Source organism: Alosa pseudoharengus, unplaced genomic scaffold (assembly GCF_046254945.1).
Source record: "Alosa pseudoharengus isolate Yale_2024_CS ecotype anadromous, Long Island Sound unplaced genomic scaffold, YU_APseudo_1.1 YU_APseudo_1.1_scf_8, whole genome shotgun sequence".
Lineage (NCBI taxonomy): Eukaryota > Metazoa > Chordata > Actinopteri > Clupeiformes > Clupeidae > Alosa > Alosa pseudoharengus.
This window is the reverse complement of record NW_027468870.1, coordinates 37,628,024-37,653,286: the sequence shown is the minus strand read 5'-3', so window position 1 is coordinate 37,653,286 and position 25,263 is coordinate 37,628,024. Positions and strand designations below refer to the sequence as shown.

The window sequence follows — 25,263 nt, the reverse complement described above, 5'->3', positions numbered from 1 at the left end:
TTTGTAATGCCAAATCATGTTGATTTGATGGCCACCATGGCTGCCCTAACGTTAGTAGTTAAAGCGAATAATTTTTCAATAGTGCCATTTAGTTGATGGAGATAATTATTCTGGCGACTACCGAAGTTCCTAGCATACACTTACTTTACAGTTGCTACGTCAAATATTTGGTGCCATGTCTTAACACACCAATAGATAGCGTTAAAGTATCGCCATGCAAGACTAGACAACAGCATGTTAGTCATTGTGGCAACTGGCAAGATTTAAGATTAATACTGTTAAACAAAACTTACCGCGATATGTTTGTTCGGAACAAAATCCTTTCGGTTGATGTTCACAATCCACTTCTGACAAACAGCTTGGTCTTCGGCTCGCCCTGGGAATCTGTGTAGTGCTTATGTATGGTGTTACACAGGGGCAGGCTGTGTAATAACGGCGGGGGAACTTATATATTTTTGTTCCATATCTGTATTTTCCCACTGCTGTTGTAACAGCCGAACACACAACAGGTTCTTCCCGACATCGTAAGACAATAAACAAAGGGGGGAAAAGACGATTTGTTCAACTCCACAGGTAGCTATCAGCTATCACAAACGTTAGCGCCGACGTGCCTAACCCGCAGTAATGGCACTGCCCCCGCCGGATTCGTCTCAGCGCATGCGCAGTCTTGATCTCGATCTATGTTTCTTTTCTCAACAAGTAATGCCTGTGAATGCGGCGATGACGTATTTTGACAGTTGAGTCACTTGTGCGAAGTCGTACTCGTACCAAAGAAAGCCTAAGGGCTCTTACAGAGTCAACGCGAGCAACGCGAGCAAGCAACGTTAGCGACGCGAGCGACGTGCTCCCTTTCATAGTTTACACGGTGGACGCAAGCAACGCGGCCGATAAGTAAAATGCTATACGTCGCTCACGCAACAGGGGGTAGCAGTCACTGGTGACTGACATTCTGAGTGATATTCAAGCTGTCTGTAAAAGTTACATCCCAAGATCTCTTTTGGAGAGCCACGGATCATATTTAATTTAGAATTCTCAAAAAGACTCCAGTATGACATGGAGACACGTATAAAAGGTAATATCTAGCTTTGTTGGGTGACAAACTATAGATGGGAGGTGAGTGTGATTCGCTGTGCTAGATTGACTGCATGTTACAAGGACACTGGGTCATGTCATGTAAGGAACATGGTACTGTAAATAAACGGAAACATAGCCTACATTGCAGAGCCACTTCAACTTTATTAATATATGGTGAATAAATGTACACTAACACATGTGCACAGCCCCATGGTTTTCTGACGTGACGATGCTAGCACGTTAGCAGCGGTTAGCTAACTATACTAACGTAAGTTATCTACAAGTCTGAAGTCTCCTCCAAGTGACAATCATGCTATACACAATGAATAGCATGTAACCTACAATGTGGAGCTCCATAGACCGTAAAATAAAGATAAGCTTGCATAATTTTTCCTCTTCTCTGGCCATTGTATTCAAACCTTCTTCTGTAAATATAACATATACTTGACATAATGTACAATACTCGCAGTGTCGCCCCCACCGACAACGCATAGTATTGCATGCGTCAGTGCGTCGCGTATCAAAAACTGGGATGACACATTTTGCTACGCATCGACGCATAATGGCGGCCGAAGCGTAGCGATGCGTAGCCTTGCGGGCGCGTATGCGTAGCGATGCGTTGACTCTGTAAGAGCCCTAACTGTAAAGTTTGATTTCGTACTTGTAATTTTGAATTCATATTTTTTTCCCATCCGTATTCTGATGGATAAAATACACACAATATATTTTATGCACGACTGGACTCATTCGAGAATTCACAAATAATTATTTTATGCACAACTACAGACAAATACGCACGTGTATCAAATCTATGGACACGAATATTTTGACAGCTATCCCACTCCATAGAAATGTCACCTACCGCAACAGTCCCTCGCGCAGAATATTGAGCCAGATGGCACACTTACTTCTGCACCTTCTGCATATGACGCCAAAGACTGCCCTAAGTGTTCGTTCCTCTGCAGTTTTGATGACAATAAATAGAAGGCTAACGTTAACGATCTGCTTACTTGCATCTCTCAACCTGGTGTTGCTAACCTACCTAGGCTATGAAAGTAAGTTAATTAAGGCCTACTTGGTTTACTGAAATTTGAGTAGGCTATGCAACCCATTGGCAAACGTTTACCTGGATATGTCCTTTTAGCTTATGTCATGTTTATGTCAAGCTTATGTTTGCTAGCTTGTGGGCTTAGTTTGAGTAGTGCTACCAAAATCATAGAAATTAATAAAATTGCAAGACATTTACCTCTTCTATGATCCAAGAATAATTTCATTCGAGTTGTTTTTTTTAACATTTATTTTAACTAATGACATGGAAGACATTCCCAATTGCATCCACAAATGCACTATGCAAAAGTGATTTACACTCGTAGCCGAACACAGTGAGATGCAAGCCTTCCAATCCACTCAGAAATGTAATTAGGCTACTCGCACGTCCTTAAAGGGGCAGGCAGTCAATTAGACGTACACCACCAATGTAATGACATTAAACAGAAGTGTAGTCAAATAGTTTAAATCAATATGAAATTACTAGATACTTACTTGGATATTAGTAATTATGCAGGCCACAGACTATGAATTATTAAAAAGATATGAACTTAATATGAATTACAAAATATATGAATGTATTGAAACATATGACATGATACCATCTCTTTAGGTGACTGTCTTTTTTGGACAGTTCTACTATACTGCTTTGTGAATTACCTCAGTCAAAGCATTTTCACAAATAAAGTAGGCCTACTTTGATTTTCTGTAATCCTTACTGTTTACCTTTGATTATCCTATTTAATAAGCATCAAGATTATCAGTGTGATTTTGGTCTTACTAACCTTAATTGCCCTAAATTTAAACTATTTTTGCAATTTTCACTTCCTCCCGCAATTTCTCCACAAGAAACAGCTAAAATCACCGCAACTTCCATCCAGGCATTTTAGGTCGCAACAGTCTCAAAAAACCTCGCGAAATCCTGGAGGGATTGATTTTCTACCTATCCCTTACTGCCACTGGAAGAAAAAAAAAAAAAAAAAAAAAATCCCTACCGACCCATGGCCTCAACTGACAACCAACAGGAACCAAACCTTTTTTTTTTTTATGCCCAGTATCCTTATGTGGGATGGGATATTACTGACAGCAAACAGCAGTTGGTTGGTGTATGTAAAGTAGCTTTGAAATATGACCTATTATTACCTAGTCCTGCATTGAAGACACTTTTGCGAAGCCCATTGTTGAATTTAATGTGAGCCATGTCTGGTGTTTGAAAAGTTAAAAAGAAATATTTGACTAGCTTTGCCTTGAAATACTGTGAGTGAAAAGTCTGATAGACAGGGGAGGAGCGAGATAGAATTGATGAGGTGTCCATTGCCCCGGTCACATTGAGACATATTGCCATTTTATATCTCTGATTGCATTACGGAACATTTCATATGCAGAGCAATTCACATGATTGTTCAGTTATTTCAAGGTCCTTATGTCTGGCCATAGAACGTCTTCCTCAGACAGACGGTTAAGCTGGACAAATTGAACTTTCATATTTTATTAAGCACCATTCTGGCCTTGCATTATTCTCCCCTGTCTCATAGTCAGTGATTTATCATTGAATTCTCTTCTTTCTTTCTTACTTTCTTTCGCTCTACCCCTACTCTTCCTCTCTCTCCATCTCCCTCCCTTTTAATGGATCACATTCCTATTTACAAATCTCTCCCTCTTTCTCTCTCCCTCTCTCATGTTCTCTCTCTTTCCCTCTCTCTCTCTCTCTCTCTAATACTCTCTCCCTGGTTTCTCTCTCTCACTCTCATTCCCTCATTGTCTGGTGTGCATGTCCTTGTCTGGTATTATGCTTTGACTGTGTCTGTGTCTGTGTATGAGGGATATGTCTGTCAGGACCACTGAGACTCTGTGCCTGTCTGTTTGTCTGCCTGTCTCTCTCTGTATGTGTGTCTGTCAGTCTGTCTGCCTGGCTGCCTGCCTGGCTCTCTGTCTGTCTGTCTGTCTGTGTGGGGTTTTGCTTGTCTTTGTGTGAGGATGATGCCCATGTTGCAGTAGTGTTTATGTGCTCCCTAATGAGCATCGCTTTCTCTTGCTCATCCCCGCCTCTCTCTGTCTCTTTCACCCTCCCTCCCTCTCTCTCTCTTTACCTCCCTATTTCTCTCTCTCTCTCCCTCTCTCTCTCTACCTCCCTATTTCTCTCTCTCCCTCCCTCTCTCTACATCCCTATTTCTCTTCCTCTCTCCCCCTCTCTCTCTCTACCTCCCTATTTCTCTCTCTCCCTCCCTCTCTCTCTCTACATCCCTATTTCTCTTCCTCTCTCCCCCTCTCTCTCTCTACCTCCCTATTTCTCTCTCTCCCTCCCTCTCTCTCTCTACATCCCTATTTCTCTTCCTCTCTCCCCCTCTCTCTCTCTCTTTACTGTTGTCTATCAGCAGCAGCATCTGCGCTCCATATTTCATATGCTCTTTGAGAGCGGCGTCCCAAACAAAGGGGCGCGGAGGGGCTTGTGCTACTGAGTGGATCCAGAGCCCTCTTCACCACCACCACACTCGAGCTCCAGCAGAGGGCTGTTGGCATGGGGCTCTTGGCAACACGTGCCCGTTAGACTGATTTCCCAGCGGCGCTGTGTAGATCATGACTGAGGCCAGGCAACAGAACAACATACATACCCAGATGCACTTGCTATGGCAGGGTATACAACAGCTGAAATGGCAAGGCTTGTTTTTATTTCTAAAAAAGGAATTTACTGTATTTTGTTGAGAGTGGTTTGGAACACTTAAACACTACTTCAGTACGCTACACTATCCTACTCTGCATTACACTACACTAACAATACGCTACACTATTCTACTCTGCATTACGCTACACTATATGCTACACTATCCTACTCTGCATTACACTACACTAACAATACGCTACACTATTCTACTCTGCATTACACTACAATATAATAGACTACACTTCAATACACTATAATACACTACACTTTACTACAATGCACTGCACTACCCTAACAGTGTATTTTAACTGCATTCAAGCGAGCAACTGTTGTGTAGCACTGAATGCTCTCTGTCCACACTGAATCTGTTGAACACGCTGCTTTATTGTGCACTCCAAGTAGCAGAACAAGGTGAGAGACAGAAAGACAACAGAATCGGGGCACACTACATTTACACTTCTGCTCAAAACAGAATGCACAGCATTGCACTGCACAGCACTGGCAATTGGAAGTCAATTTAGGACACTCCAATTGAAAACAGCGTAATTCAACTGATTTTGGTCGTTAACACTCGCTCGCATTGCATGCTGTTAGGATCCGGTTTAAGTAGGTGATCCAGTAGATGCCCCAGTTCATGTAGGTCTCACAGCTGTGAAAGAAACAGGACAGATGGGACACAGCATTCAACAGAGTGGGCTCTCCTCTGGGAATGAACAGGTGTGTGCTCTTTAAAGCCGCGGTGTGGAGGATTCGTACTCAAAAGCAAACCAAGACTCCTACAAGCCCAGTTTTTAAGTAGCATGTAGGCCTACTGCAGAATTTTTTTTACAGCAGCCACTTTGACACATAGTAAGGCAAGCACAGGTGTGTTAACGAAGTTAATGTCATTAGTAACACCTGGGCCTGCCATATATTTCATGCCAAAGTAGCTGCTGTGAAAAAGGTCCATAAACAGTAGTTCCAGAGACATTCATTTGTGTGATATGTCAGCAAGTGTCTGCCTTAAAGCACTGTGTGAAGCCAATGTAAGAAGAGCTGAAGCTCCAGCATGCCACAGAATAACACTGGGCTGGGCTGGAGAGAGACTTGTTGTGTGTGATCTGCGACTAGCAGTATTTGAGTGTGTAGTAGTGTATGTGTGTGCTGTATACACACACTCCCCATCCCTCTCTCTCTCTGAGTGAGACATATTCTTTGAAGTCTAGACTGTGCACAGTTACAATGAGTTGCCCTCTCTCTCTCTCTCTCTCTCTCTCTCTCTCTCTCTCTCTCTCTCTCTCTCTCTCTCTCTCTCTTTCTCTCTCTCGCTCTGTCTCATTCTCTACCACGGCCATACCGTACCATACCAAATCCCATTTCATATGAACTCATTTGTTTTTCTGTACTCTTCACTCAAACTGACTTGGCTCTTTTACGGGCTGTTTTATGCAGCCCCCCATGCAGCTAGAGCTGTGTTAAGGTGCAGGCTGAGTGAGTCCCACTCGCTCCTGTGCAGTCTGCAGTCTGGCACTGTTGGGTGGGTGGGGGCGGGGGGTATTTGAGTGGGCAGTCTGACGCTGTGGGGTGGGTGGGGGTGGGGGGTATTTGAGTGGGCAATCTGACGCTGTGGGGTGGGTGGGGGTGGGGGGTATTTGAGTGGGCAGTCTGACGCTGTCCCGGCGCTGCGGGGGGTGGGGGGGTGGAGTGGAGCGGCTGGAGGTCAGGCGGCGGTGTGTGTGCTCGTCTGCCTGAGGAGGGAAATTGAAATGGCTCGGTGAGTGGGCCAGTGAATAGCAATTTCCAAGAGACACCGACATCTCCGGTGCCATATTTCCTACTCTCATTACAGAGGGTTATGGTAGGAAATAACTTGCCTGATGGCACACACACACATACAATACACATCACACACACACATGCACACACACACACATTATGCACACACGCATACACACACATACACACACACACATACACACATTATGCACACATGCGCACACACAAACACACACACACACACACACACACACACTCCCCATTGAATAGAAGTAGTTAAATCTAATGCTGCAAATAGGCCTTTTCTGCTTAATGGAAACAAATGTGAAAAAAGAGCATTTATTTCACTGCCACTCAGCAACCACTGCGGCGGCTGGGGGGGGGGGATCGAAACAAAAACAAAACAAAAACGCTTCGGTCCAAACACCTGTCCGCTTTGTATGCTCACAGCACCTGGTAATCAAAGCTAAGGGGCAGAAACACAAGCGATCAGGGCAAAAAAAGGAAGACTAACGAGCCCAAGACCTTCCCGAAACAATCCACATTGATGTATAGCTGTGCAGCAGCGACTGTAATTAAACAATATTTCTCTGCATTTCTGGGGGCCCCCACACATATGCTGTATGCCACTGGTGTTCATCACTGCCAGACGGGGCCAGCCAGCCAAACAAATGAGCGGCGCAGCAGCAAATAGAGATTTATTGCATGTTCACCTGTTTAGTTTTGGTGCTGGCCAGGCCGCAGTGGTGTGCTGGATTGCAGATAGCATCATAGCTGTTTTGCAAACATCCTCTAGTGCTCTGCTGCCACCATGCAGATATGTTCAACTTTGCGGAGATGTCAGCATACGGTGGAAAAAAAGTCCATTGCAGCTTGGTGGATGGGGTGGCTCTTTCTTTCCATGATATTGACCTCTTTTAGTGTGTGTGGGTTACTTGTGAACAGGAGTTGATGTACAAATGTGGACTTTCACATGTCGGTTGTCAGATGACCCCACCGACCCATGACTTTGACTCTGCATTGACCAATGGCTTGTAGCTTGAGGCAAATGCTGCTTTGTATTTAAGTTGTAATTCCTTTTGTGTAACACTGGGTGGTGCATGTCTGTAAATTAGCCTCAGGTATAAAGGTAGCAAATGCAATGTTGTTGACAGGTGTTTGACCCGGAAGGGCAAAGGGTTTTTGACTGCTTGCACGCGCCGCCTTGTATTGCTGTGCTGATGGGAACTGCTATGGGCAATGTGTATTGGAATAAATGAACCACTTTGGATTTCAACGTCAACATTGTCTACATGCGTTTGTTTAGCATAAGGCAATCAAGTGAGCATAGCACTTGTAACATCTAGCGCGTCAGCCAGGCCTTCCCCGGGCTCAGGCACCTCAGTAGTTCTGTGTTAGACCGAACTCCTTAAACATTAGTCAAAAACCCTTTGCCCTCCCGGGTATTTTTGTATTTATGCAATGCTAACATGTTAGTAGTAGCGTGGACTCCTTCCAGTACGAGAAACCTTTAATCTGTTCTACCTACTGTTGCACAAATTAGACCTGGAACCGTTGTCGTGGGAACACACACACACACACACACACACACACACACACACACACACACACACACACACACACACACACACACACACACACAGTCCACACAGTGTAATCTGCATGCAGGGCCTGTTCCCTGTGTGATTGTTGGCGTGCCGTGAGTTGAGCTCCTCCTGTTCTCTCTAGTGTGTTTGTCTCTGGCTGGCTGAGGATGGCAGAGCCAGGCTTGTAGGTCAGCACAGATAAGCACAGCAGCATTTGTCCTCATATTTAAATGGACCTCCTACCATACTCTCTCTACCTCCCTCTCTCCCTCTTTTCTCTACCTCTTCCCCCTCTCTCTCTTTCTCTCTATTTATCTCCCCCTCTCTCTCTTCCCCCCTCTCTTCACTTCTCTTCTCTTCCTCTCTCTCTTGCTTTCTTCTCTTCATCTCTGTGAGCCTTGCATGTGGGGACACGCAGGGTTAAGCAGGGAGTTTCTGCTAGAAGGCACTTATCTCGTGCACAGCCGCTCGGTGTCCCCACCGGTTCCCTGGCATTCTAGACGTCGCACATCAACTGTGTTATAAGAATACAATCAATAGCAGACACACACACACACACACACACACACACACACACACACACACACACACACACATACACACACACACACACACACACACACACACACACACCCACCCCCCACACACACACACACACTCAACCCCCACACACACACACACATACACACACACACACACACACACACACACACACACACACACACACATACACACACACACACACACACACACACACACATACACACACACACACACACACACACACACACACATACACACACACACACACACACACACACACACACACACACACACACCATTCATGCATAATGTAAACACATGAATGATGTTTCAGAGAGATTAGACAGAAACAGACTAGATTATTTTTCCAGTATATGTCATGACCAAAGACTGTTCCAGCGCACCCATCTCCACCTGCCTAGTAATGCCTCGAGTCCTCACAACAACACATTGCCAAGCTGCAAAGAGCTCTAAACTGAAGTGGAGAGGTGGAGCACCAAGACCTGTGGCTCAGAGGAAGTAGAGGGACTGGCAGAGCAGTGAGATGGCAGCACCAGGATCATGGGCTCCATTCCAAAGGTACACACACATAGGCCTCTGATGGAAATGCATATCTGTGCCAGGGGTGGTTTTCAAATCTACCAGCCACTGATGAAGAAATGGTCAAATTCACCAGCCACTCGAAAGTAAATCATTATCTTGTGTCGGAGATCTACCAGCTGCTTTCATATTTGATCAGCATTTGGCTGCTTTCATGCCAGATTCCATACTGTAAGTCGCTTTGGATAAAAGTGTCTGCTAAACGAATCAGTGTGTTTTAAGTGAGTCATGGGGCCACATGCCACACAAACCTAGAGTTGGCACTATAGCAGGGCTGGGAGGATGGCGTCACACTGAGGGACAGGTGTGCCAACTACCTGCGTGCCGCTCGTTTAAGGACGTTATGAGTGACAGTAATCACCAAGAGGGACATGGGCGGCAGCCGATCTCTGCAAGCAGGGAACGATGAAGATGAAGATGAGCGAGGAATATGAGTGAGACGAATCACATCAGCGGCGGCACTGAGAGACCCGAGGATCGGACTTGGACCGAGCGTACGTGGTGCCATCAATCCCTAATGCAATCGAGTGGGCAACTTTCCCGCGCGCTAAGCCAATTACTTTGGACCAGCGTGGGGGGTAATAGAGTTTGATCAAGAGCAGAAGTCTGGCTGTGTTTAATGAATGGGAGCCGACTCAGAGAGGCAGGATGTGCTCTAATAAAGCTGTGCTGTGGGCGGGGAGGTCTGCAGCAGATTCAAGATGACCCTGTTAAATTGGCGGGGGATGGATGAGCGAGACTTCCACTGGACAGTACCGCGGTCTAATTAACTCATAATACAATAGGAACACATCAGCACACAGGACAGGGAAGTAGGTCCATTTGGACAAGATTCAACATGCTGATTTATCACTGTTAATGTTTACAGTATGTGTGTGTTTCTGTCCATGTAGGTGTACGTGTATGTGTGTGTGCATGTGTGTGTGTCTCAAATGTGTGTGTGTCTTGTGTGTGTGGTTGTGTGTGTGTAAGTGTCTCGTACGTGCCTGTGTGTGTATCTCACATGTGTGTGTGTGTGTGTGTGTGTGTGGTTGTGTGTGTGTAAGTGTCTCGTACGTGCCTGTGTGTGTGTCTCACATGTGTGTGTGTCTCACATGTGTGTGTGTGTCGTGTGTGTGTGTGTGTGTGTGAGCAGCGGGCAACAGAGCACAGCAGTGTCTGAACACCCTGCCACGCATGGACAGCACCTCATCACACACCTCACACACCTCACATTCTTTGAGCGCTCCAGAAGCGTAATAGTTTCTCTCTGAAGCCCTTATGAGAAATGCTGCAGCGCTCTGCTGTGCGCCTTCTGTGTTTCTGTCCAGTGGTTATGTGTGTGAGACGTATTGCTGCCACACTTGCTGTAATCGGCCATGACGAGCACACTGTTGTGCAAGGCAGAAGCAGCCGCATGAAGGGGACAGTGGGGAAAGATCAGCCATTCATATAAACGCTCTCAACTCCCATGGGCTTTTTTGGGGTTCTAAACTTCCATGGGCTTCTTTGGGGTTCTGAACTCCCATGGGCTTCTTTGGGGTCATTCCTACTTCACAGTCTCCTTCTCATTCTTCTTATTCTGTTGGTCTTTCTCCACACAAGTTTCATTTTATCTTGTGTAAAAATTGTCAGTCTTATCCTCTCTCTCACACACACACACACACACACACATATACACACACACGCACCCACAGAAAGAGAGAGAGAGAGAGAGAGAGGCATACCAGGACATAAATGGTATGACTCTTCATCGCATTGTTCAGATGTTCAGATGCCATCGCCATATTTTTTTATGACCCAACTGAACAATGCAGTGAGTTGAACTCTGCTCTGCAGAGATGCGGCATTTAGCAAGAGTGCTCCCAGGACGTGGGTGTAGTGGAGTGCCACTGTTGACATCCCTCCCATGTGACTTCTGTTCAAGTGGAGGAGAAACGCTTTTCTGTTTGTGTTGTGGGGTGGTTGTTTTTCTTCACACCAGCACCAGAAGGCTTCTATCTGTGTCAGCTTTGTGTACATCATTGTGTTTGTGTGTGTGTGTGTGTGTGTGTGTGTGTGTGTGTGTGTGTGTGTGTGTGTGTGTGTGTGTGTGTGTGTGTGTGTGTGTGTGTGTGTGTGTGTGTGTGTGTGTGTGTGTGTGTGTGTGTGTGTGTGTGTGCAGACGGATTGTCTACTGTACAGTCCACATAGCCTAATTTCTTTGGGTTAGAATAGAAGTACTTAGCTGTGATTTCAGGTCTTTGAGAAGTCCCAAGTTTGCGTTATATAGGAGGACAAGGGTAGCATAGAACCGTATCATTACATTCCTGCAGTGTGATTGCTTACAACCTTCCGCCATTAAAGCTCCTTTGTGTGCTGTTAAGTGAAGCATGAAGTTCTGTGTGGTTCTTAATACCTTTAACTAGCCTGCAGCTATTGTTGTAATGCTCTTGCACACTTTCAGTAATTTCATTTTAACCACACACTTCCACCATGCGATAGTTTATTAGGTCTATTAGTGTCTTCCACCCACATGACAGCCAGACGCTGATTTAATTCAGCCGTTGTGTTAAATTTCGTTATATTATTTGCGTCAAGTGAGTCAAACCTTGATGTATAAGTGGGGCATTTAAGCCATTAACTTATCTGCAAATACTGTGTGTGGACTTTAAAATGTTTGATGTTGCTTGCTCAGAAAACGAGGCCCTGATATCAGGAGGAGGTTGTTATTTACATTTGATGGGATGCTGTTGCCACAACAGAGCAGAAGCTAAAGCAGAGTGCAGCGCAGCGGCGGCATCCAGCCCCTGTGACAACGTGGCTCACACTGAAACACACGACGCCACATGTGACTAGCTGTGACTGGGGGGAATTGATATTCTGTCCTTGAATGAGTGGGGGATTATCAAATATAACGCACGCTGCCTGGAAGACAGGTTGGAGGGTTATTACCTCATCTGAAGCTTCAGTGACTCACATCAAGCCATTCATTTGTTAGCATTTCCCACACATCGCCATGGTATTTAAGTTTCTCCGCTCAGAGCAGGGTGTTCCTTTTGTCAAAAGGATATTTTTTTGAGAAACTCGTCATTATTCATATTGGTGAAAATTGGAACATAGACAACAAAGGCAGTATTTGAATGCAAACTACTGTATGCTTAATGTTTTTATCCTGTTTATAACTGGAATTCAATTTTGTCACTACATTTCAATGAAATTGGCACCTTATAGCAACGCTGCAAACATTGACAAACACAGACTTACGCACATTGAATGCAATTATATTATATTTTAATACAGGGGTGAATAGAAAAGCATTCCATTTAAAGATGTACCTATAGAGACTGCGTAATCTCTCGTTCCTGTAGCCATAAAGAAACCATATCTGAGCTAAGGAATGACTCCTCTGCCTGGCCTACATGCCAAGATGTACCAAATTACACCTTTAAAAATGTAATGATTTTCATATACTAAAGTCATGGTCCCAAAGGACTCCACCTAAACTATTGTAGAAGACTGAACTACATTCTGGCCCATTGGGATTCAGGAATCTTGAGTCCAAATGGGATCTGTTTGGCCCAGATTAGAGTTGACTGTAGGCTTGTGTGCAGTTCTGATAAGTAGTGTATTACGACTGCAGTCATTACCTCAGAGACTGCATCAATCCTTGCAGCAGTGCTTATCTGATGCAGACCAAAACCCTGCACTAGCTGAAGCAGTGGCCTGAGGTTAAGTCATCAAACAGCTACTGTGAGTCTGTGGATAACTATTACTTTCATTACTGGGCCAACAGTTTGGGAACCCTTCGTTACTTTTTTCCCCTCTCTTTATTTGTTGAGTGGGTTAAGGGGTGGCAATGCATTTGTTTCGCCTCTTCTCACACGTACAAATGGGAGACTCTGACTGAGTCTTTGTGCTCCCTCCACAAAGCAAATGATAGTTTGATAGAAAAGGCCATTAAGGAATCATTAGTGAAGCAGACTTGCAGAGTCTAGAGTCTCGCTGATAAACACTGACTTGTCGGACTGCAAGCCTCTCCTCTCCTCTCCCAAGACCGAAATTACCCAGAGGCATTATGAGAAACACAGCCAGTACGTTTGACCTTATAGGAAAGAACAGAATGATGGGTGAAGAATGGCCTCCACACACACACACACACACACACACACACACACACACACACACACAGACGAATATGAAGCAGATTGAAAGTTCATGCTGTAATATTTTATTAATTAAACTACACTATTTACATACACTATTTGCAGTAAATGTTGTTGCGTAAAAAGCCTTGTTTCTCTGTTTCACAAGGTAGACAGCTCAATCTGATCAGCTGAAATTTTACTCTCTTAATGGACATGGAACACTAAGGGGATTTTTGGAGAGAGACAGTTGATCACTCTCCATCTCCTTATTTCTGTCTCTCTCTCTGTCTGTCTCTCTGTGTGGTTTTGCGTTTGGGATGACTGGCACTAATGGGTCTTTAAAGACTACTCACTTAGCATTATGGGGTGAATTCAGCTCTTACAGTGCCATGGAAACCTTAAAATAGTCTTCATCAGACCATCACTCTCTAGTGTATCTGTACTGCCACAAGGTGTTGAGGATCAACCAGCCGGTGTACATGGAGGCACTATGTCACTACTGCCACCAAGTGGGCAATTTGTGGAATCGCAGTGTCTTGAAATATGTGGGTAGTAGCCATATTCATCTGCTTTGGAAGTCAGCTACCTCCCCAGTGGACATGATTTTATTGTCCAGTGCCATTTTTAAGTATTGTGTGCTAAAGAATAAAGCAAGTACATTTTTATGTTTTAATAGGAACAATAGCAGAAACTCCCATCTCCACACACAAATAAACTACAGGAGCATCTCAGCACCTGAGTTCATTTGGTGCTGTTTCACTGTGTAGGCTGATCATGGCGTTTACTGCAGTTAATGTATTTACTTTCAACTGCCACTTGCCTTGTTTAGTAGTTGTTTAGTGTTGTGTTCATGTACTCTATAGCTCCTACAGTGTCTTTGAAAAGTGACCAAATGTGTGTAACACAATTCTATTTTTCTCCCCGCTTCTCTTTCACAGTGTTCATCATGGCGTCAGGGCTGTTGGTGTACCCGTTTGGCCTCAACTCCAACCTGGTCAAGTCCTTCTGCGGCAGTTCTGACATCTACTACGCCGGCGAGTGCCAGATCGGCTGGGGATACATGCTGGCCATAGTGGGGGTCATGCTCACCCTCTTCCTGCCCTTCTTCGCCAAGTACGCTCCTAAAGAGCAGCTGTCCCCAACTCCCCTCCCTACCCTTTTATAATACAGCAGCCCTCCTGCTCCTCCTCCTCCTCCTCCCCCCTCTCATGCTCCTGCTGGCCCACAGCTCGGGAGAGACCGCCTGATTCTCCTCACCCTTATTCTATCACTGGACGATGTCATCCCAATTGAAGAGAGACCTCCGTGCTTGTTTCTGTGTGTGTGTGTGTGTGTGTGTGTGTGTGTGTGTGTGTGTGTTTCCATACCGTCTTCCCTCATACATAATAAGCTATTTCTTCCTGTGAAATCGCAGAACTAGAACATTTGTCTTTAACCATAACGCCCTTTGTTATTACATAATCTGTGTCTCGTTCAAGGGTCAGCAAAACTTGGCCATGACTTTGGTAATTCTCATCTGCAAGTAGACTTCTGCCATTTGTCTTTTTGACTTAATAACACTCTGTAATGAGATGGACTGCCAAGCAACTGCTTGTTGGACATAACTATATGACCTTTAAATATAATTGGTAACGGACAAGAACAAAAAAAAAAAATTGTACTCTTTATATGAAGAGGCAGAACAGATGTTTTTAACAACAACATTCCGGGACATGCTGTAGTCTCTGTTATCAGGGAGTGTCCTTAACACACATCTGCATGACAACAAGAGGAAGAGGAGGAGAACATTCTTCAAGATCTTCAGGGACAACAGCACACAACATGTCAGCAGAGATAAATGCTACTCATAGGACATTGTATACAGCAACGATACGGTTCTTAATAAACTGAGAGGATGTGGATGTGCAAGAGACTGTATTCCAGATGTGAAAGGTTGAGAAGTAGGGCTCAGAATGGTATATTAGGCTCTACCATGGAGAGGTCTTGAATGAAGAAGTGTTTATGGGTGTGTAATGTGTGTGAAGTCACAGTGCAGTACCGATCCAGTGTCTGTCAACACTGTCACTGAAAGAGGCTTTGTGCTGTAACTATTGAATTTCCATTTAACAAACCGATTAAGCATTTCATTTCTCATCCTGTGTGTTCTTAAATGTGGCTATCCCAGTGTGCTGTACAGTCATACATGTTTGCCCCGTGCTGACAGTAAAGTCCAACCTAACAGAGAAGTGACGTCACACGAGCCATAAAAGATTGTGCAGAGGACACTGTTCAAGTAGGCCATGTGTAATGTATTTAACCCTTAAGCCAGTACCGTCACACCGGTGTGACAGAAATTGAACGTTCTAAGGAATATCTGGGTTCATTGAATTCAACATAGAATTTTAGATTCTGTTTTGAATGTTCAAAGGTTCCCTGCTAAAGGGTTAATGTCTTGTCAACGCTCCCGATCCTCTGTCTGTCTGTATCCTTAAAGTGTGCATTCTGCAAATCATTCCAGTGTTTGGAGCCACTCCTTCTGTTACTCTTTAATCCAGGAATGGATGACTATTGATCAGATGGAAGGCATATAGGAAAAGAGAGTGTGCGTTAACAATAACAGTAGACCGACTTGTGGTTAGCAAACATCAAGACACATTTCAGAAAATCCTCTCTGACCAACTTGTGCCTTTTTAACCATAACCAAGACAAGAAACAATACTTTTATCAGGTTGCTTCTACTGAAACTGTGATTTGTAAGTTCTTTCTGGTTCTCTTCCCCTAGATGTATTTAAATTGTCAGTGTATTTATGTTGTTTCTTGTTGAGCTAAATGGGATGAAGTTGTGCCGGTGAAGAAATGCAAAGACAGCGGGAAAAGAAAATCTCAATAGGGAAGACCTTGAGAGCACTCAGAGCAGGACTGAGGTGGCAGAGTTTAGACTTCTGTTTAATTATGATGGGATTCGTTAATTACCTTACCTTAGAGGTACAGTGAGTCAACTTAACCATTACATAACAGATAATGACATGTTTTTAATTCATTAATTCCTGGCATGTTAATTCAATAAGCCTTAGAAATTGCATGGAATAGCTTAATTAAATTTGGCCTATGGTTATCAATGCAGAGGTAACACATTAAGGGAAGTGTGTTAAGCATGGCTAAATATGATGACTGATGTCCATTGGGTTAGGCATATTCTCCCTCCGTATTTGATTTATCTCATCTTCCAAGAACATCCTGTGAGTTTTCTGGCTATAAAATTCATTTGTAGATGCACAAGGTATTCTATGATTTCCTCCACTATGTGTTTGTGTGCATTATGTGGTGGTCATAGCAAAAGATGGCCATAAAAAAGCCAAATCCATGAAATTATTTTAAATTAAATAACAAATGTAACCATATTGAAATGACTGAAGACCCACCCCTTCAAAGAAGATAAACATACTTCACTGACTTCTATTATAACCCTTGGTACTAAGAATGACCAGGTCATTCCTTTTGTTGGAAATATTGTTCGTCTCAACACTGGTGAACTGTATTTTTTGTAGAGTAGAGGAATTGAACTTTACATTGTGATGGTTTGGTTGTAAATATTATGTGCGTTCACTGTTCATCCTATGGTCCCTTTTGAAAGATATATTTTGCGATATTACCTCCTAAATAAATGTGTTTGTTTTACCTTTGGACTAACCTATTAACAATATTAGCTGTTCAGTGGAATTTCTTTGTAATAAAATGTTTCATAATTGAAACATCTCCTTTCTTTCCTGTAGCGAAGAAAATTGTGATCCACAAGGACATTAGCTGTTTTTGACTTTTAATGGTTGAAAATGTAAGACTAGAAGAAATTATATCAGAAACCAAATTTAATGGAACACTTTGATTCAAAAATAATGTGAATCCTTAAAGGAGCTACATGTATATAAACATAGTTCTTCTTCACAGTCATGTCAAGGGTTTAATAAATAAATGTCTGGTATAACAAAGGAACTTATTGCAGCAGCAATAAAACAAGTTAACCTTATTTTTCCAGGAATAAATAAAAATAGAATTTTACACTGAACATTGTGTAATGTGAGGAACAAACCAAGTGGTCCCTGAAAGCCAGAATTTAGAGCCTCAAAGTGCACGTTTGTATAGGCACACATCTAGGTGTGGTGTTACAGTCAGACTGTGTCTGCTGCGGCTCATATTTCACTGAGAGACTGGACCACCTGCCTCATTTCTTCGTCCGATGCCCTAATAGCCTCCTGGGAATTCTTCTGCTCGTAGCGGGAGGCCAGCCTGACTGACACGCAGGTGAAGGTGTTGCTCTGCCGGTCATAATTTCCCATGCAACGGTGCACCAAGCCTCTGAAAATCTTTGGAAGTTCGTGGTCCTGGGTTGTGGAAAATAGACAGAAGTATTAGTATACACATTGATAGGTCAGCCACACTGGACAATCCGAGCTAGGCTTTAAATAAACACACACAAACCTTACCCCCCCCCCACCCCCTATAGTATGCATGCAGAGTAGATTAACATATAGAAATCCCTAACTGTTTGTCAAAGGCATACACAGCTCACAGTGAAAAAGAAAACAAATGCAGCCTTAAAAAGTTAGCAAGGGAAAATGTGGCCAAATGTGCTCAGTAAGTGACACTAAATTGTTAAAAATATGCACATGACTGTGGTGCATTCAGGGACTCACATTTTCAAAGAAAACACAGGACACAACATCTCTCCCTGTCCGCATGAGAAAATGCTTGGCGCTGTACTTCCCATCCGTGACTGCTGAGTCCAGAGTCGCTGAGAATAGAGGAGAGAAAATGAAACCAATGCAAAAAAGTCAATATGTTGACTATTATCTTTTGCAAAACCCAGAGATCTAAAAAATGAATTTATTGCTTTCAGAAAAGATGCTGGAAGATTCAGAGGTCTGTTCTTACCAAAAAGCTCAAATAACATTGGAGCTTTGTTCTTGAATTGACTCCAATGTCTCATGCCCTCGATGACAACAGTAAGTATACGGAGAGTCTTTTCACTCACGGATTTCATCTGCAATACTGGAGACTTCTCCAAATGTTGTTACACACAATATAACACAAGTCAATGCATATTACTGTACAAACTGTGCAATAGGATGTATATGTGTGTACCTGCTGCTGTGACTTTGGTCTCATTTCCCCTTGCTGTGACAGGGTAGGCTGTGTGGCATTAAATCCTATCATTACTTTTTTTGTCGGTCCACACTGGGATGATGACTTGAACTTCCACTGTGGGGCTTGTTTCTGAGGTTCAGGTGCAGCAGGGGGGAAACGTGGGCCACTAAATGAGACCCCACCCTGCCTTACACCCCCAGAGCCATGGGTCTGTCTGCTCAGAGACTGCTGCACTGTGAGCTGCTGGTGGTTCAGAGGTTTAGGTTTGGACTGCATGTTTACTTGGCTGTGGTGCACATTTCCTTGGCCGTAGGCAGTGCCAGTCTGTCTTTGGTTAGTGGGCACAAATGTCTCCTGCCTGCCAAGTACACTGTGTGGCTGGTGGTTAGGAGGTTTAGGTTTGGACTGCATGTTTACTTGGCTGTGGTGCACAATTCCTCGGCCGTAGGAAGAACCGCTCTGTCCTTGTTTAATGGGCATCGCAGTCTCCTGCCAGCCTGGAGCACTGTGCTGAGACCTGGGTGGAAAGTGTGTGGTGAAAGCATGATTAGGTCAACTAGACAGAGATTTCCCACATCGGACAGAGCACCTCACAGGCGGTGGGGTGAGGGGTGGTCAGTGCTGACCCTCTTCCTCTGGCAGACCATTAACTTCAACTATGTAACACTTTAAACTTCTTATTCATGAAACAACAAATCTATGTTAACAAAGTAAAATATTAGACAGTAATAATATGTAATAGCAGACTACATTTACTGGTCCACAAGTAATTATAACTCTTGTCTGGTGGCGTGCCACTTTGTAGTTCATAGTTACAAGTTAAAGTTGACTTATATTTAGCAGATGCTTTTATCCAAGCAACAACGGGAATCAAACTCCGGTTGACCAATTGTCAGTCGGTGGCGTCAGTACTGCTCCACCACAACTGCTGTATATGTGGTAGAAGAAGCAACAGTTTAACCGCTGTTATATACCAGGTGTTGGCAGGTTTGTGAGGGTGAGGAACAGGTGCATATCCCCTCACAGGTGGTCCGGGGTACCGAGCAGGTTGGTTACTGAGCTGCTGAGGCTGATGGTTCCACTGACCTCTCGGTGCAACAGGCACTGGAGACCTTTGGCTCTGACTCTGTGCATGGCTCTGTGTATATGCCATGTTGCCTTGAAAGCAATAGGTAGTAGTCAGTTTGTGGACAATTTGGGTGAAATATGGGCACTTATTTGCTGTGTTTTTGTCATATCATATTTAGCGTTCAACAACGTTCAAACACCTTCAACAACAGGCCTACCTGATGAGAAGGAGGAATCAGCAAAGTCATCATTAAAGTCAATTGCAGAACAGAGTTCATTTTCTGTGGGATTTGATGTCAGGGGCAATCTGCTGCGTTTCCTCTGGTTAAATAACGGCACTGAGAGGCAACCTGCAGAAATGAGAAATGTAGAACATAGTCAGATCTAAGCAGTAAGCTAGACTAGTCTACTTCTTGGTCAAAAAGCCAACATTATGACTCCACGTAGTATGTAGGACAAAAGAATGACTAATAATTTAGGCTCACTATGGTTGAACAATAACTACAGTAATATTAGCCTGTATCATTCTCAAGTCCGACTAGTAGGACGACACAGCACCTGCTGTTGGTCTGGGGTGTGTCTCGGTTCTTTTCATTGTATCTCTGAAGTAAACAATGTTTCCACCTTGCTGAGAAAAAAAACATAAGAAAGTCACATCTCAAGGTTGGTTCCATTCCAGTAAATAGGTATCAAACTTGTGGCTTCTTTTCTCTGCCAAACACGCAGACTGAAACAGGACACCCACTTTGCCATATTAATGGGCAACAGTAGAAATACTGCCATAATACATGATATTATAATAAATGTATCGTTAGATGGTAGTAACCCGTAGTATCTGCTGCTAACTTGCAGGCTAACTTGCAGTTAGGATAGCCAACTACAAAATCAGCATAACGGTAATGACCTTTTAAAAAGTATACATCGTTGTACATTACAACTCGTTAATTAGACCTAGTTGCAACCACGACACAATTTCAGGCTTTGTAAAAGTTCACATGTATCGTTAGTTTGGTAAACTATTTAAATTATTTGGCTCTCTATTGCTAGCTAAGTTTTAAGTTAGCTAGCCAACAAAAATGTGACGTGTCAGAAAATTAAATCCCAAAACATTTGTCAATACCTTCAATCGGCAGGCTAAATATTGGTTAATTTAAGGTAGAAAAATAATACTGGGATAGCAAATAATTTACATTACCTCGGACCTCTGAAGAAAAAGGGTAGAAGCTAGCGCAACAAAGTTGTTCAAACTTCAAACGCACCTTACCAAAGTCATGCACGAGACCATTAGAGTAAAAGTCTCTGACGAAACGCCGAATGATTGACACCAGAGCCATATAAAGGTCTCTTTATAAAGGTCTCTTTATATCATGGCTTTGATTGATCATGTGCAGTAGGTTATGGTTTCTTTATTGTTGCACCATAGGCAAGTGGTTGCTTCCAAACTTACCCTTTGCAAATCTCCTGACATCCAATTTCAGAATAGGTGGTGGTGGGTGTTTTGGAAACAGTGACAGATGTGATTGCACATAACAAATGAAATGTGTGCAGTGCAGTACAATCGTGTTTTTGGCCTTTTTGGTCTTTTTTTGGCGTGTTCTTGTGAGTTGACCCTATAGCATGCAGTGTTTTTAGACATCTCTTTCTCAATAATATTATTGGGAGTCAGTTGTTTTAACAACAACATAACAGAGCAAGCATTCATGATAGAAGTTTTTTTTAGATATTTTCAGGCAGGAATGAGACAGACACACTTTCTTCTTCTGTGACATTCTGGTCATTCATCCAAGACAATGCACAGGAGTGCACAGAGCTTGTAAGTATTGCTAGTCCAGTATTGGAGTACAAATTGGAGTGACTAAATGGATTAGAATACAAAATTGTTAAAGATTTGATTTTTAAAAAAAATATCAAATTGGTCAAGGTTGTTTATGTTTTTTTTATTTGCAATCCCCCCCCCCCCCCCTTCATCAAAGATAATCAAACTATACAAAAGTGCTTCAGAACTTGAGTATCAATTGTTCATTTATCCAGTTTGTTATTGACTTGTCAATTCATAATTTTTTTTTCAACTCCAAAAGGTATTACCAACACACAACTATATCAAGATTAAGGTTATAATAGTTGATGTTTAACTGATGAAAATCAGAAGAACAAAGACACCAAAACATCTCATGTTCAATCTCTACCAATCTTGTGAGTTTCCTGGGGCCTGTCAATGCGGTAGATGTACTCCGCAGGCAGGAAGTACCCCTGATATTCCACAATATCCGGGGTCGTGTCGATGTAATAATGTCCACCTTCTCCATGGTGACTAAAGCCGTGTGTGTGCTCCACACGAAGGTCCAAACCCTGAGAAAATGGAAAACAGGGAGAGGACATGTCATTCACAGAATCTTTGACAACCCTTTTAGATTGTTCAGGGAGAGCACAATGTCTACCATCAAATGGCTATAACCCAAAATGAACTCTCACATGAGGTTACTACTTCTGAAAGGTATTTTGTTTTGTTTCAAAGAGTTGTTCTTACTACCTCATGTATCTACATACATAACTGAAACTAAAGGATGAATGTTTTGGCTAGTTAATCTTCAGTTAAGAGAGGCATCTGCATAGTGGTAAATCAAAGGCATTAGATTGTGTCTGTACTCACTGGGTCCCTGGACACCATCACTGACTGGCAGATCAGTGGAGCGCTGACCTCAAAGTGCTTTAGCCAGTTGTTCACATCTTCTTCAGTTTGCAAAGGACATGCCGAAAACTCCCGTGGCTGCACGTGTGTGTGTGTGGGGGGCACAGTTCACAGAAAAGAGTTTGTTAATAATCTATAAATATTTCCACATAGAGGCACTTTCCCTATTAATCTGTATGTGTATTTTTGTTGGGGAAACGTGTTGAGTCATCGTGATGTTTACATTTAATACGCCTGCAAATAAACCGTGAATATCACTCGTCACAGCCTTGAGCATAACCTTTTAATATTGTGTCAACAAATTAATCTTTGTTTGAAATTAATCTATTGTATGAAAAACGTTCATGAAGATAATTTTACCATGATATGGATCTTGGCTTTTCCTTTCTGGATGACGAAAGTCCCACCCAGGGCCAAGCTTTTATCAGGATAGTGCTGTTCCATTGTTTTTCTCATGCATGTCACTAGACTATCCTGTCCGGTCCTTCGGCTGGCTTTCACCTCTAAGACCTATGGTAAAAAAAAACAATCACATCAAAAAGGCTCTCCCTGTTAAAAAACTACAGGCTATGCTATAGAATTGAACATGACTGACATACACATAATGTGATAAACAAACTTTTAAAACATTTTACATCTGGTCATATGATCAATAATAATAATGATGATACATTTAATTTATATAGCGATTTTCAAGACACTCAATGGATGATTTAACCAATATTTCACAATTACAGTTACACAAATCGGTCCCTTTGGTGTTCAAACAACTACAAGAAGTCAGTGAAAGGGCCTGTTCTGAATGAAGTTTACAGAGAAATGCTAGAATATAGCCATTTCATTATGCAAGAGCTTTTCTCACCTTCCCAGGTTTTCCCTCACATGCATACAGATTAGCCAGAAGTCCAAAATCACAATCATGGAACTTGTCACTGTACTTTTCCTGTAAACACTTGCCATCCTCTGGGTTGATGGAGGAAAAGTAGCTGGCATTGACAGCAGGCTTCCCTTCAGATTCAGTTAGCACCAGGGGCATTAGCTAGAGAGCAGGCACATACCACGGTGATTTAATAATGACGCTCAAAGACCTTGCAGATACTCACCAGATCACATTACATCACACAAATAGTCTGCTTATCACATAGACTGGATTCTTAAGCACTGTATCTAGAATAGTTTCTCAAACTATTAAAGTTGCCTTGCATGCAGTGCATGAATTTTGCGTCGTCACAGCCATAAAGAACCAAGGCAGAATAAAGGTAAAAGTTTTGATCAATGTATTACATTTACCGGCATGTAATAAATTGATATTGAGCCTTGTTTTTATGAAATTTGTGAGACACACCGTTGGTCAATTGTTAGATATTGTTGAAAGACCAACAGAATATTAAAGCCTATTGCTACACTTATGATATGGTAATGATAGGAGTCTTTATTGAAGTGAAGACTGAATAGCCCATCAAACCGAACAGATACATTTTACCATACAGAACATAACATCCTGAATTAATTAAAGTGTAACTGTATGCTTTCAGCATGCAGCTTATAACTACTTTCATAAATCAAGAAGAAAGCCATTATGTAATATAACTGTCCAACATTAACTGACCTCAGCATTCATCCCAGCAGTTTTTGAGGAGACAGCGCCAGCTCCCAGGATGAAAGCACCAGGCAGCTCCACCTCCTTGGACACTGTGTTCATATTATAGATCTTCAAAAACAAAATGAAAGATCACACACATTGTTTTGCAGCTTTAGTTCTAACTTTTAATATCAGGATATTCATTTACCTTATCCGGATGAACAACTGGAATGAGATAAGGCACACCTCCGACATCTGTAATCCTTGGTTTACCGCATAAGCCTGTGAAGGGTAAAGGGGAATGAAATGCTTAAAAGATGGATGCTTAATACTCCATTAATTCGTTCTCTATTCCCCCTCTCTCTGAGTCTGACACACAAACACACACACACACACATTTGTTCCAACCATCAACTTAAACAGCTGATTCTAATTAGCACAACTCTTAATTAGGTGGCCCACTACTTGTCATTGTTCATGCATTAGCCAGATAGATTTTTAGCGAGATTACCTGTTCTATGTGCACAGGTAGTATAGGACACTCTCTGAGGCCAGACTTTTCCCAACTCTGCAATATACTGAGTTGCAATTGTGCAAATGCCGTAGATCTTATTTCTTACCTTTTACAGGAAACGTGAATGGTTCCTGGGTAAGGTCTGGGCAGTCTGTGACAGAAACTTTTGCATCAGCAAAATTTTGTTTCAGACCATTCTCCAACACTGAAAGATACAGTGGTTTGAGGAAGAGAAAACAATCACATACTTCACAATCACATCAAATACACTGGATTATGCACACCATCTTGACTTAATTCGTCATTTCATAGCCTAACATGGCCGTAAATATAACAGCTATTGAGTGAGTGGACTTTTTTTTTGCCCCATTGGAAAATAAATAGCAATGAGGCAACTTAGTTGAAGTGCAACATATACTTCCATTATCAAACGCAAGAACCATGACATGATTTTACTATTATGAATTTGAGCCTCCAAAAAAGCACTACAAGTGTCATGCCTAGCCTCAACCTAGAAGTCGGTTATTTAAAGGCTGTTTTGCTTGGAAAAAGAAACACTGTATTTTGCAACCTTATGCAGCGCCATAATTATTACCTTCACGTAACTCTTCCAGACTCGGAACGTGTAGCTGAAACTTCTCGGTCTTACTCGTTGCCATAACTGTGTGGTACTGAATCAAGCAAAACGCTATGTACCAGAGAATGTCTAATAAGGGCTATGTACCTAGTACAGGATGCTGATCACATGATAAACCACTGACCAGACCTGACTTCTTCCTATGGTAATGACCCACACAGCAGGCAGGCTTACTGACCCAGAAAATTTCGTATAGGAACTACTAACACTCGGTTGTCCGTCGGACTATAGTAGACGTAACACTCACCATTTCCTGTTTCCCGAGCATGCGTGCATATC

The 25,263-nt window shown here is 42.8% G+C and overlaps 3 protein-coding genes across 5 annotated transcripts in view; 1 reads left to right on the top strand and 2 right to left on the bottom strand.

Annotated features, from left to right (window-relative positions):
* Positions 1-17,055, top strand: part of lhfpl7 (LHFPL tetraspan subfamily member 7) — a 107,637-nt gene extending 90,582 nt beyond the window's left edge. The window contains exon 3 of the mRNA XM_076273819.1: positions 14,312-17,055. Coding sequence (XP_076129934.1) covers positions 14,312-14,538 — 227 coding nt within the window. The 3' untranslated portion in view covers positions 14,539-17,055. The remainder of the gene's footprint in view (positions 1-14,311) is intronic.
* Positions 17,056-17,184: 129 nt separating this feature from the next.
* On the bottom strand, positions 17,185-21,490 carry spata22 (spermatogenesis associated 22). Of its 3 annotated transcripts, XM_076274694.1 has the most exons (8): positions 20,758-21,490; positions 20,121-20,190; positions 19,781-19,912; positions 19,469-19,652; positions 18,492-19,011; positions 18,282-18,405; positions 18,044-18,141; positions 17,187-17,731 (listed from the first exon to the last, which is right to left on the bottom strand). In XM_076274694.1, exons 2-8 carry the CDS (start codon positions 20,155-20,157, stop codon positions 17,540-17,542), a joined length of 1,287 nt encoding a protein of 428 aa, XP_076130809.1. In that variant the 5' UTR covers positions 20,158-20,190; positions 20,758-21,490; the 3' UTR covers positions 17,187-17,539. The 3 variants fall into 3 exon arrangements, with proteins under 3 accessions (XP_076130810.1, XP_076130809.1, XP_076130808.1); XM_076274695.1 differs by having other exon boundaries at positions 17,185-17,731; positions 19,581-19,632; positions 20,121-21,490; XM_076274693.1 differs by having other exon boundaries at positions 20,121-21,490.
* Positions 21,491-21,525: 35 nt separating this feature from the next.
* On the bottom strand, positions 21,526-25,185 carry bkgd (beta-keto-L-gulonate decarboxylase). The gene is made up of 8 exons (XM_076273738.1): positions 24,943-25,185; positions 24,454-24,552; positions 24,042-24,115; positions 23,861-23,962; positions 23,114-23,290; positions 22,612-22,761; positions 22,213-22,329; positions 21,526-21,911 (listed from the first exon to the last, which is right to left on the bottom strand). The coding sequence occupies exons 1-8, from the start codon at positions 25,004-25,006 to the stop codon at positions 21,738-21,740; spliced, it is 957 nt and encodes a 318-aa protein (XP_076129853.1). The 5' UTR covers positions 25,007-25,185; the 3' UTR covers positions 21,526-21,737.
* Positions 25,186-25,263: the final 78 nt, after the last annotated feature.

Coding starts and splice junctions, on each gene's coding strand:
- bkgd (XM_076273738.1), bottom strand. CDS start 25,006: ATGGCAACGAGTAAGACCGAGAAGTTTCAGCTACACGTTCCGAGTCTG. Junction 22,762..23,113: donor GTGAGGGAAAACCTGGGAAG/GTGAGAAAAGCT, acceptor TTTTTACCATAG/GTCTTAGAGGTGAAAGCCAG. Junction 21,912..22,212: donor TGATGGTGTCCAGGGACCCA/GTGAGTACAGAC, acceptor CCATTTTCTCAG/GGTTTGGACCTTCGTGTGGA.
- spata22 (XM_076274693.1), bottom strand. CDS start 20,157: ATGAAAAGAACCGAGACACACCCCAGACCAACAGCAG. Junction 18,406..18,491: donor GACCAAAGTCACAGCAGCAG/GTACACACATAT, acceptor CATTTGGAGAAG/TCTCCAGTATTGCAGATGAA. Junction 18,142..18,281: donor AATGTTATTTGAGCTTTTTG/GTAAGAACAGAC, acceptor CTCTATTCTCAG/CGACTCTGGACTCAGCAGTC.